The sequence below is a fragment of the Carassius auratus genome, unplaced genomic scaffold (genome assembly GCF_003368295.1).
Source record: "Carassius auratus strain Wakin unplaced genomic scaffold, ASM336829v1 scaf_tig00214548, whole genome shotgun sequence".
In the NCBI taxonomy this organism is placed as follows: Eukaryota; Metazoa; Chordata; class Actinopteri; order Cypriniformes; family Cyprinidae; genus Carassius; species Carassius auratus.
Genome location: NW_020527703.1, coordinates 169,982 through 184,034, shown reverse-complemented (window position 1 = coordinate 184,034; position 14,053 = coordinate 169,982). Strand labels below are relative to the sequence as shown.

General features: G+C 37.0%; 1 protein-coding gene across 1 annotated transcript in view; it reads right to left on the bottom strand.

Moving 5' to 3' along the window:
* Positions 1–12,707, bottom strand: part of LOC113092290 (junctional adhesion molecule C-like) — a 32,535-nt gene extending 19,828 nt beyond the window's left edge. The window contains exon 1 of the mRNA XM_026257870.1: positions 12,540–12,707. Coding sequence (XP_026113655.1) covers positions 12,540–12,624 — 85 coding nt within the window. The 5' untranslated portion in view covers positions 12,625–12,707. The remainder of the gene's footprint in view (positions 1–12,539) is intronic.
* Between the last annotated feature and the right edge of the window lie 1,346 nt (positions 12,708–14,053).

Below are 14,053 nucleotides of genomic sequence, written 5' to 3'. Positions count from 1 at the left end.
CATCAGACGAAGAGAGGTGGAGTGTCGACCCCTCGCCCTGGGCGGAAGAAACCGACGAGCGTGCTTCCGATCCCAGGGTTTGGGCGCCAGATCTAGCAGATGAGGAAGGAGATAAGGACGTGCCCGTCTCCATTCCCTCTGCCAGATCCACCTGCGAACCCCACGAGTGCAGCAGTCGCTCTGCCTCAGCAGAAGCGGGGCCAGAGCCGCGGGGAACGCTGGCGAAGGCTCCCTCCTCGAAGAGAGCCCTCCGGGATCGAAGCGTCCGCATTGGCAATCGTTCACAATGCGGACAGTCGGCTCCCTCGAGAGCCGACTCAGCGTGCTTCGACCCCAGGCAAACCACGCATAAATCATGTGTGTCCCCAGCCGTGATGTAGCGCTGGCATGGAGGAACACACAGTTTATAGCGCGATTTGGTTTCGCCCTTCAAATGTCTCGTCTTAGCTTTAGACTTAGGCATCGTAGTCTAATGATACTGGACAGACAACAGTAAATAAGACTTACAAGACAGACTTAAGAACATGCACACACAGAGCGCTTGCTGAAAGACGCGAAGCTGAAGCCAGCTGCGTGGCACGTGCCTTTATAGCTTCCTGGTCGCTACGTCACCCCGTCCGTGACGTCACGCTCTTCCATTGAACTGATTGCACACGATATTCAGAGTTGTTCTTGCCAAAGGCGTTCCCCAAATGCGATCGACGCAGCTCGAGTTCCCGAAGAGGAACATTAGGATATTGACTAAAGATCATGTTCCAAAGCAATATATCAAAACCTAATTTTTGATTAGTAATATTCATTGCTAAGAACTTCAACTTTAAAGGCGATTTTCTCAATATTTTTTTTTTTTTTTTTGCACTCAGATTCCAGATTTTCAAATAATTGTATCTCAGCCAAATATTGAAATATCAGTTTTGAAAAATGCACCCTTAAGACTGGTTTTGTGGTCAAGGGTCACATGTAGTATAATCTGCAAAAAGATTTCTACATCACCACTTCTCTCTTTTCATACAGGCCACATTATCTTCTGGCTTTAGCAACTACATAAAATATGCCTTTTCTCTCCAACACCTTTGCTTTGCTTCAGTACAAATGATGTACTAGCACAGAGAGATGTAAATCAGGACCACAAACCCTATCAATCCATGAACACAGTTCTGCAAATACAGTATCTCCAAAGTGTGCCTAATGTAAACAAGAGAGGGTCCACTCTCAGGATGGTGTATTCTTTGTTTAACTGATTCGCCTGTTTGAGGAGGGCTTGTGGATCTGTTTTTAGGAACTGTACTTTGATGTCAGATTAATGTGCATCCTCATGCCAAATCCACAGAAGTAATGCAGAACGGCCAGGCACGAGGTTCACTGATAATGTGTGACCGTCTGAGAATATAGACAACAGGTGAGTCAGTGTTTGGACAGACGCTGCAGGTGAGAGGTCGAATTGGGAAAGCTACTTTCAGGGCTGGGACCACTTTCTACAACTGTTGGAACTTTTTCCTTATTTGCTGATTGTAAAGGCTGTTGAGCTAAAAAAAAATATCCTGACATTGTGTGCTGTTTCAAACCTATATGGATATATACCCACACTACAATTCATTTTTTAAAGGAGTCTGTTATGCTCACCAAAAGATAGTGAATAGACAGTTTTTTTGCAAATATTATTATAATTTGAACTTGAAAAACTGTTTTATATGTTAATATATTTTAAGCTATAATACTGTATATTCCTGTGAGGCCAGGCTGAAAGTTTCACGTGATCCTTCAGAAATCTTTCAAGCATGTTGATCTGGTGCTCAAGAAACAGATCCTATTATAATCAATGTTGAAAATGGCTGTGCAGCAGTTTTTTTCATTACAGTCATGATGCATTTTGTTCAGTGTTGTTTGATGAACAGAAAAGAAGAGCATTTATTTGAAGCAGAAATCTTTTTTAACATGATAAATGTTTTTTTTAGCAATTAAAATCATCCTTGCTGAATAAAAGTATTAAAAAAAAAGGCTGATACATTTAAAGAGCAATTTAGGGTGAAACAACAAATGTTTGCAAAGGCATGCTTCAGACTCAAATAGTTCACATACGCCGTCTAAGTGACCAGAGAGGGAATGTTGCAGTGAAACAGGTGGGGTGAGAGTGGGGGGTTCACGGCTCGGGACGCTCACCATCTGAGCACCACGCAAGCAGTGACCTCCCCAAAGGAACCACTTCATCACCTGCTCAGGAAGATCCCCTCTTGTTTGGGAAATGCTTTGCTTCTGCTCACTCGGCGAAAATGTGGAGCATTCAATGACCATCCGCTTGCTCAGACATCTAAAACAAATGTGGACATTCCGGTGGACCGTGGGAGGATGTAAAAGACTGATATCTTGATGCAACAAGAGGAAAGCACATGATATCATGTGGCTGTAGCAGCAGAGCGAGGGTGTGTACTCAGATTCTGTTGCTCTTTTCCCCATTTGCAGATTTGACAGAAGTGCTAGCACTTGCAAAAACAAACGCAGCATATTTCAAATAATAACATGTTATTGGTTTTCCACAGAGGTGGCATTAAAACTTGGACAGAGATCCTTCCTCATAATCCTTCATGATTCACCAACAGTGACAATTCAACTGATTTGGCACTTTTTCAAGGCCCAGGAGGCCACAGTGATTAAAGATGGACATTACAGACACATCTGATGTTAACATGCCCAGTTTGAAAAAAATAAAAATAAATTCACTATACTTACAAGTGGAGCTTCAGCCAGGAGTATTCAAATAGAGTGAACCACTTTAGTCTCCATTCTTTCACGAGGCAACCTGAGACTTGTCATGGAGACACAGCTGGGTATCGATAGACATTTCCTAATTCAATTCATATGGGTATGTTTCACTTACAATGTCCATTTAAATGGTAAATAGCAGGGCTTGAAAAAAAAAAAAAAAAAAAAAATTCAATCGGTTCACTCCAAGCAGAATCAATATTTTAACGTTTCTGTTCCTGTTGGTAGAAAATAAAAAAACACTTGTATAAGATTGCGGAAGTTACGGATCACATCGCATTTTATTAGCCCTATTACTTTCCAAAATAATGAAGGGTAAAATGTCTATAGTCGAATGTTTACAAGCATTATAAAAACAGTTATTAGTTTCTCTCCAAACAAATCATCTAAAGTTTAGGCTATAAAAACGAAAATCCAAAAAACGAATTAAGGTGAAGCTGATGCTTACCTCTCTCATTCGGCATTAATCCAAATGTTCCCATGTTCCTGACATATATGGATGCTAAAATATGATTTATTATATAGTGTTTTTTTTTTTTTACTATTTATTATACAACGGAGCAGTGTAGCTGTTTATTTGATTCTTTAACTGTATTTTATTTTGATAATAAACAGGCTTCAATATAGCAAAATGATGTTGTGTGTGCGCTAGGCGTCGGTGCGATGGTCAACGCTGGTTGGTTTTACAGAAGAAAGACATTATTCAAAGCTGTCAAGCTTTTGCAAAATAATTTAAACTGTAAAGCTTTTGCAAAATAAAGAAAACTATTCTCTGCTGTTTCGTTTTCCTTTCCGAAAACTTTGGCACATTTTTTCTTTTCTTTTGTTTCGTTAATCTGTCGATATGATTTAAGTGAAATATATGTACTGTTTCCGGTTTTCGTTTTCACTCCTTGAACCGGTTCAGAGTCCTGGTAAATAGTAATGATAATGTGAGGTAATTTTATCTTTATTGATACAGTAACCTCTCTGCTGGAATCAGTTCATTAATCAGACTGATTCAAACGTGCTTGTCTGTATTTTTTCAACGATTCTTCAAAAGGACACGTGAGTTATTTGTTTGTGAATTGCACTACACTGGTTGTGTCACATGGTTTTGAATAATTAAAAAGTTATTTCTTAAAAATCGCTAGTTTGAAAATTGAATGCTTACAAGCCTAAACGAATAAGGGAAACAACCAAACTTGTACAAGTGGAGCTTAAGCCAGAAGTATATTTCTTGATTTGATTCTGATTCATACTGTAAGTACATTGTTCAGTTACAATGGCCATTTAAATGGTAAATGGTAATGTGAGGTAATGGTAATTTGATGTTGATTCAGTAACTGCTCTGTTGGATTAAGAACTCATTAGACTGACTCAAACTCCTAAGCTTGTCAGGTTTTTAAATGATTCACCAAAGGAACTGCTCAAAAGAGTCATTTGTTAGAATTACACTGGTTGTGCTGGATGATTTTAATTCACTATAGAGAACGATTTTATAAGAATCATGAGTTCATGAAATAAACTGCACCAGCCATAGTGGAATTATTACATGCAGACTATGATGATAGGAAGACATGTTTCATGGAGCAAGCCATTTTACCTCACACATTCAATTTGGAGGGCAAACTGAGGTAGCACTGCATACATGCATTGGTTGATCCAGATGTGCATGCCTGCCAATGCCTAATGTCCTGACCCGACTGCATGATGCTTATCTGCTTTAAGTCTTTGCTGCCCAGAGAGAATACAAAGTAAACTCACTAATGAGGGTAGTTTTACGAGGGGTAGTATTTCCCCAACTGCTGAAAATATCTCTCACTCAGTCAACTCTATTACCTTCATTTTGGAATCTCAAATTTGGATTCCAGTATATATATTTAACCCCACCCATGATAAGTGTAACACGTCATGTTATGTCTTCTTCTGATAGACAACTGCACTCCATTTTCCTGAAATACGGCAAGCTCAAACATCCAGCATTAAGAGGAAACTTTTTCAAGAATAGGTAAATTTCCATTGCACTGATGGTCTTTGACTTGTGTAAATATTCTCCCTCAACAATAGGATGCTGCCTGTAGACATATGAGGAGTGATCTTGAGTTGTGCTGATATGAAATAAAGCTGCATGGTTGCCCACTTCTGCATGACTGACTCTGAAGCAGAGAATTTATTTCACTGTACATCTGTGGCATTTTCATCGGCTCAAAAATGAAGATTCCAAGTGAAAATTCCACGAATGTGCTCAGAACCATAAGATCATTGTGCTTGTGCTCCCCTTAACTTTAGGGGAGCGTTGGCTATATGGGCCTGCCCTATACTTTCAAGGGGCCAAGCTAAAAAAAAGCATTATTTGTGTTACTTCTTGGGCCTTATTTTGTCATAAATTATTTGTTGTCTCTATTCTTTCTCTACTGCTTTATGTTTTAATATTTCAAGAAGCCACACATCAGTGTTCTCTTTGTTCTTCAGTCCACAGAACTACAAAGTGAAGCTGTAATTTAGGCACCACACAATACGCCCTCAGACAATGTGGCATCCATCCTCTTCTAGTTCAGTGCTTTGAATTTAAACACAATAAACTGATCCAAATTAGTGCCCAGCATCATGATAAAAACAATAAATACTAGTAAAATAAATGTTATTAAAATATATAAAAAAAAAAAAATTGTTAAAATCTTTTAGACAACAACAACAAAAACAAAACTGGGTACACAAAAATATATATAAAAAAAGCTAAGTGTGGCAAATGATTGAAACAAACTTTCACAGAAGTTAAATTTAAACATCAGCATAATTAGAAATTCTGTGACAAATTACGCAAATGCCATTGCAGTTCAATACTTCAGAAGACAGTAATGATCATATGAATTTTGATTAGGAAAAAACTGCTATAGCCTATCATTTCTACTATTTATGAGAACATCCCCCAGGCCATGCACACTCCCAGAACTTTGCCAATGAAGAGGTCAAGTACAACAGACACAGACTTTTAATGCTGCACAATAAGGCTAGCACAAACAAAATTATAATCCAGATCCAAAAGTAAAGCTACACCTTTACATTTGTTCTGTATGTGATTTTGCACTCTGTTTTGCGTTGATGTTCCAGAAAACATCAACAACAACAGCATCTTTTCCACTTTGGTTAGTTACAGTAAGATCTTTTAATTACATTCAGCATTCTGGCATTGTTTCCGTACCTCTGCACATTATTAAGACGTCTTAAGTCTCAGCAAATCTTCTTAAAGGCTACTGACTGATTAGTTTCCTGCAGAAAGCGTCTCATGCCCGCTATCTTAGCGACTCCTTTTAAGGTCATCTTGGTATATGCTGATATGCAGCTGTGATGTAAACATGTAGCCTGTATTGTCTGCTATAGGCTAAATCTCTGAGATAACATGTTCGCCTTGGGACACCCCGAACAAACTGCTATGTATAACCGTCAGATATCAGAAAACAAGCCATGAGCTTTTCGCCATGATACTTAAGCTATAGAATCATAGACAAACATGAATTGCAAAGTATAGTTTTACAATAAATATCACTCAAATTAACATTTTTGATTTCATGGAATACAAAAGAAGATAATTTTTTTCCAGTACAACAAAAATCAATGGGGTCCAAAACAACTTTGACATTCACTGTATGAACAGAAACAAACAATAAAAAAAACATTGATTCTTCAAAATATATTATTATGTATTCTACAGAAGAAAGAACGTCATACCGGTTTGCAGTGACATGGGGGTGGGTAAATGATAACATAACTGTAATTTATTATGTATTTTAATGTAATTTTTTTTATCAACTGTAACTCTATCCCTTTAATTTTCATAGTTCTCAGAAATTTGCAACCACTATATTCACAAATGCTCATTTGGTATTCCAGAGCTTTCCTCATTGGCCTACAAGTTGGCGTCATGATCAAACACCTTTATTGTCAGGAAAAGAAATACTGCTTAACAGCATTATCCATAAAAGCATTAGCCAAAAACTTATTTTGCCTTTTAAATATACTGTACATACATAGCCTTACATACACAGCTCTGAGCCAACGGGTGGAAAGCCATAATGACAAATATCCCAGGCACGTACCCATGACACACTCTCAGGACATACTAGTTCATTAAAGTTTTGAGGCCACTGGGGGCATCAAACATCCTTTTCAAAACCATTAAGCTTGTATTAAATAGTAACTTATATTCACTCTGATTTTGTTAGACTGCTCTGCGTACAGTCTAGGGGCAGCTATAATGATACTAATCCGACTCAGCTAAAGACTTTGAAGTTTTATCTTAATCTATAAATACAGATGCTCAGATTTAATAGCATTTTGTTAATCAGATGGCATCTTGAAATAAATCTAATTCGCCTATGGCTGTCATAAAAAAGTTCAAGCCCAGCTTTAAGTGTTGCCTGGTTTTATATTCAATCTCATCCCTGTTAACTTAACAAGTAAGTGCGAGAAGCCTTATGCGGTGGCCTTAAGGCCGCCCTGCCAGATGGTCTGAGCGCAATCTGTCAATGCAATCTAAACAGTCGGCTACACACAACACACACAACAAATCTGGTGCTAATGGTGGATTTTAACCCAGAGAGGAGTTACACTGCAAAAAAGATTCTCATTAAGGTTGCTCTGTTTATGTTGCCTTAACTCATCAACTTCATCATTCTTTGATGCACATTTGAGGCAGTGGATGCACTATTTTAAGAGGTTTTTGCAGCTATTGCTCTTTAAAATATATAGGCTTAAAGGTGCTATGAATGGAAATCATAAAAAATGTATATGAAATAGGCTAGGATAATACATTTTCTCCTTTCTAGTGAACAGCTGTGCGATCCCAATGAAAAAGTGGGCCGTCGAGCAGGTCATAAATTGTTCTTATGATTGACTGTTTGCAGGTCTGACTTGAGTAATAAAACTGACAAAGAGTAATTCGATGGAGAGATAATAAATCCAATCAGATGAGCTGTTTGTTGATAGAGCTTCTTATCATGTATTGGAGTTTCACATGTATTGGAGCCACACATCATCTCCCACAGTTACTAACCTCAAAAATGAGCTTCTGCTTGTGTGTATTTAGAAATGTGATAATCTGTCAAGCTCATCATATTATTCCCTCAAAACCTCTGCTGGAAGAGTCAACAAATGCTTTTGCAGGTCTTTTTTTATCACCATGCCGAAGTCATCAGCTCTACTGTGAGGTATTCAAATCATTGCCACCAAGGTGAATCATGGGAGTAAGTCTGTTCTATCTGTCAACCTGTGTACACGTGATAGGGAACATCAAATACAAAGTGTGCAAATAGCAGATGTTACAACTGGGAGGAACTCAGTGAAGTTGCCACGCTATATAACCGAGACAAAAATCTTTTATCCAATTGTTTACTGTCCTAAACACATCATTAGATGCAAGGCAGTGGAATTAATAAAAGTTTAGCAGTGCATTTTTAGAATGCGGCAGACATCGCAAAATACGTCAGACACAAGCACAACTACATGTTTACATAGAAGATCAATGGAAAAGCATCACAGTGGAATGCAAAAATGCATTCTGTTTTAGCGCCACCTTAGTTTGTATGTGATATAAAACCAAAAGCAAATATCACAGTTAGAATTTCAGTGCTATCCAAACTATTACTGTCGTGTGTATTTCTGAGCTTATAAACATGGCTTGTTTCCATAGAGAGCGCATTTGATTCCAGCAGGTGTCTATCTGTTTCTGTTTTTAGCTATAATAATTATAATAAATAATAATTCAATCTGAATTCTCTCCGTACGTCAATCAAGTTGATTTGAAAATGAAATTGAAGGGGAAAGAGACACTCATTATCTCAGTCTCTGAAATTGGCTAATAATTATTGCATGAAGCCGAGAGTATCCAACTGATCTACATAAAAAAAAATAAAAAAACATATGGCAAAGACAAAGCTGAGGAAACTATGTGCACAGACAGTCTTTTCCTTCGGAAGGATATGATAAGATAGAAATCAGTGACAGGAAATGGTCTAAACGGTCTTCAGTATTCAACTCGTCACCCAAACTAGAAATAAACAAAGAAGAGCTGTATCTTGACTAAACAAGCAATTGAAAAGGCAATATACAATCATTATTTATCTATTATGATAATTATATGAACATTGCTTAAGAAATATTAGTCATGAGAAAGTAAAAAAATCTAATATAATAAAAAAAAAAAAAAACATATTTAATTTAAAAGGGAAGATTAAAAAATGACCCAAAATGAATTCCAAATCAAACCTTTTTTTTTCTTCTGTGGAAAAGAACATTTGAAAAATGTTTTACAAAAATTATAAAAAAAATAATGTGTGGCATCAACACTCAACAATATTTTATAATTATAACAACATCTAATGTTCAACCAACAACCTACTGAGTTAAAGAAAATCAATCATTAGTAGCATAAACACAAATAATTTTTAACTTTATTACTCAATAAAATTGGAAGTTGTTACAACAATTCCATTCTGGTCCTGGACCAATTATTCTTCAGTTAAAATCAACACCTAACATTGCACATGCTAAATGCAACTTATTTAACAAGCCAAGTCAATGGAGAAGTAATATATTACCTATCAGTAGAACAATCATTGCTCACATAGGCTAGTGCCAAAGTAGTGTTTACTTTAGTCACCAACAAGCTAACCACATCTTCTGTACAGGGGTACATATAACAAACAAACATAATAACAAAGAGTCATTTTTCCAGCTAAAGTCAGTTCACTGATGATTCAGTAGTCAGTAAACCTGCTCCTTTGAACGAGCTCCAGTATATCCAGCACAGCAGTCAGGAACTATTTTGATCAATGCCCATCTTATACATGGAAGTCTTAATGACATTTAGGGAATGCACATGCTTGCCATTCCTGACCTGCGAATCTGTTAGTTCTAGGCTTTCTCTTCCGCATCTGTCACTGCTTACCAAAAGCTCCAAATTAATAAAAGCAGGATAAGCACAGAAGAAGAAAAAATCATCTTTTATGTTTCTTTCAGAGGCATTTCCGTTTCATAAGAATCCCTCAGAATTCCTTTTAACGTGTATGACTTTGTTTTTAAATCCTGAAAATGCTAAATGTTTCAGACTCAACCGACACTTTTATAATCATCTTCACCTCCTACAGATATGAACTGAATGAAATCGCAAGACTTATGTTTGTGGGTGAGCATTCCACATTTGTTCTCAATGCTGAGTATCTGTGGTGGGCTGAATAGGACATATTTCAGCTCTGTGACATTGGGGTCCTCCATTCACTCGCACCCACAGCCGCTCAGCTGTTTCTGCATGTTACTCTGGGTTACTCCGGCTGGCTGACCGGACATGTGACATTCTCCTGTTGCTCAAAGACTCAGCATGTTTCATTGCAACACTGGGACCCCCCATCTGGAATTTTTCCCATCACTATACAGTGATGATAAACTACCTTTAGGAACACAAGATGCTGTTTACAACATACTTTTCTTATGTGGTACCTTACAACTAAAACTAAAGCACATATGGAAGGGCAACGTGTCTTTGTCCATAACAGCCCTGGGTGAAGAACACAGAGAACAGCTATCTTTTCTGTGCATATTTCTCTCTGTCGCTTACTGAACACATCAGAAATGTCAGTTTGTAACTAACAGACATGCCCAGAAGGTCCAGCATGCTTTTCATGAACCCCCAGAAAGCCATTTGCTAGGAAGCAGCGGGTGGAAGAGAAAGCACACTCAGCCTTCTAGGGACGAGCTATCACTTTCACTATTTTTCACTATTTTAAGCTGTATTTAATCTGAAATACTAACAGAACAGATAATTATCAGCATTTTTATAGGCCACATAATGGTGAAAAGGTTTTATTGTTATACGAAACCATGTTTTTCCAAAGTCTGGAGCGTCTGCTGTGGACTTAAATGGAAGGCTACCACTCGTCCAAGTGTTCATCCAAAATGTGTCATCTCAACCTTTGTACTATTCCTGAATCTGTTTTATCCTGTCCACTAAAGCATAACTTGGCACCAAAAGTGTTGGCAAACGATACGGGAGAGTTTCCACTGTACAAATACACTCCAGAGACTAGACACGGGCTTTTAAACATATAAGGTATAACAAAACAAACCACAGAGAAACAGCTTTTGGCAAAGGCTTTCGATTGTTCTGGTAATGAGGTGACTTAAACTACTCATACTCAACTTTAATCCAAACTGCATTACACAGATTAAAATTCCAAGGAACTCATAGATTTATGCTTAAAATTGCTTAAAATCACACTCCACATTAGCTGCAATGTATTTACATAATTATTTACATAAAAAAATGTGCGATGACAGCGAGAGTAATGTGTGCCATTGTCCTGCTAACATCTGCATCTCCTTCTGTTAAGAGTGTCTCACAGATGGACATCCATTATGTACGCAGATGAAAGGAAGGGGACGGTGAGGCATGCATATGTGGCAGTGCAAAGGGAACTGTACTGTAAATGTAAAGGATTACCTTTTTAATTTACAGTCAGATAAATATTTATAGATCTAAGTGACTGCTGAATTTGCCAAATCTAATTGCAAAACTGATTTTAAACATTGTTCTCCTTTTCATAAATGAATTAACAAATAAATGAGGGGAAATCAGGGTTTACATAAAATATGAAATTGTACATTTTAGAGTAGCCTATGTACAACACAAAACAGACTTACCAGCAGTATTGTTGTTTAGTCTGTAAATAAACCCAACAGCACATGGGCCGTTTACAAGGGCCTTAACAAAAAAGTCAAATATACAACTTTTATTTCAAACAAAAGAGAGGTAAATAGAAAAACTACATAGGCTATGTACCGACGAGTGAAACGAGTTCAACAAACTGTCAATATGAATGAATCACAGCAGCAAAGCTATACTGATTATTTTCAGTCCAGTCTTCTGACTGAATTTAATTAAGCTACTGGTCGAGACTAAAGCCTGTGATTAAATTTCAACCGACTTTTCAAAATATGCGGGACACAAAATATGCCATTTTTTTTATTATTTTCCCGAGCCCTAAACTTAAGGCTGGAGTATTTTGCGTGCTGAAGGCAATATGACGCAAATGCAGAAATCAAAGCGCGTGCTACGGCTACAGCGTGGCGCCTGATCCCCTCTCGCGAACACTTCAGGCAGAAAACCGTTATCTCGCAATAAACATGCCCCGCTTCCACTCAAACAGTTTGTAATCGTTTAAAACACTCAAAACTAACGAACGCATGACCCTTCTGAAAAGGCAAAATAGAAAAAAAACATCAAAACACCACTCAGTCCTGATTTGTTCATATCATTTCAAAAACTTCTAAAGCGTGAACAAAGAACTCAGCCGAACGATTCAACAAAACAGCACGAGGACAGCTTTCTATGCGTGTTTTATGGGATTATAAAGGATGTGCTTTAAAAAATCTAATCTAATATTCCAGTGAACAACTCATGAAACAAAGAATAAGGAATTTAGAGGTGTGCGGATTATTTCTGGACAGTCGGACAATCACTCTGAGCGGGATGCGAGTCTTCAGCTCGCGAGGAGAAACATTCCAGCGCGAAACAACCACAGCACGCCACTTCCAACGGAAAACGTTACTTTTATCCCACTTTGGATTCAACAGTCACATCTAACAACACATCTAAAGGAGCTAATGGCTTAGCTCAATAGTTTAGTTGGCTTAAAGAGACGAGCACTTCTGTGAAACAGGATGTTCACTCAAACACATTTCAAGAACTTTGATACATTTTGGCAAACACCAGAAAGTATAAAAGTGAGGGGATGCGTACTCACACTGCATGGAAAGGAGAAGCAGAACGCAAGCCAGTGGTGTTAACGCCATCTTGGAGTCGATGAAATGTTCAGTTTGCCTGTACATGCGCAAAGTCAGAGGCTTTAGGAGAGGATGGAGAGGGCTCGAGTCATACTCGAGCTCACCGACCGAAGTGTGTTTGTGAGAGAGAGGCACGTCGACCTATTGTATTGGGTTTCCATGACTACAAACAGCATCGTCCTCATGAATATTCAGGCTTTTTTTAAGGGATTGGTCAGTGAAGTTGAGCCAGTTCCGATTGGAACGTCATGTTTTTGAAGAGTTTACAATTTATTTCTGAGAGTCACTGCCGCTCAACATCATGACAGACTGTCTGAGGATGTATATGGATGGATCAGGGACGTTTCTACAAACTTTGAAACTTTATATCACACTTATCGATATGACTTTCCATATTTCCAGTCTAGTTTCTCATTATTTTATTATATTTCACAGAGACACGGGCCAAGAGAATTTATAATCAAATAGGCTACAGCAATATCTACCTTTGTAAAAATTAAAATAAAAAAAAAGAAGATTTATTATGGACTATTAATGAAATAAAGTGTACATTTAAGTGTACTTGATGAGAACCCACTTTCATGAATTTATTATTATTATTATTTCGATACATTTAAATTCACATAAAAAATTTTATACTTTGTAATACTTTCAAATTGATGTTAGACAAAGTGATTATAGTGAGGTTGAAGACAAACGCAGTGTATTTATATCTTGATGTTCTGTTTTTTATATACCAGTCAAGACCACTCACATCTGATGTCACAATTGTTTCACAAGCAATATAAATAAATAATACAAATTAATAAACAAAAATTACATTTACAGAAAAAAAGGAAACAAGATTATAAGAATCATATGGACATTTATTGTATTACATATTTATTTCCACACATTCTCTACTTACTAGGCCTACTCCTTGTTGCAAACTCCAAAAACTAAATTATTAACTTTTTTTTTCTTCTTAAAAAACAGTTAAATTAGATCAGTATATAGTCCAAAGCGCAGGACCCGTTGGAGCTCCATTATAAGTCAACATCCATGTTCAGCAATAATAATCTGGTTTAGAATTACATTATCCTAGAGGTTATTAGAACATATCCTTATATAAATAGATTTTTAATACGTCTTACTATACTGTAAAAATACATAAATAAATAAATCCTGTCATAAAAATAAAAATACCCATGGAGCTGTGCTTGCCAGAATAATAAGGAAAGATATATACAAAAAAGATATAAGCATATTTACAAAACAAACAGTAAATTGAAAAGTTTAATACTGTAAATGACCAAAAAAGTAAAAAGAAAAGAAAATAAGAAATAAAAGAAATAAATACATAGAGAGTACACATTGTCAAATAAAACACACCATCATAACATACGTAGGATTAAAATAATGCAATAAACATTAATTTAAGAGCATCAGATGTGACATAAAACTCTAAGTATGCAGAGAACAACTATTATTTACA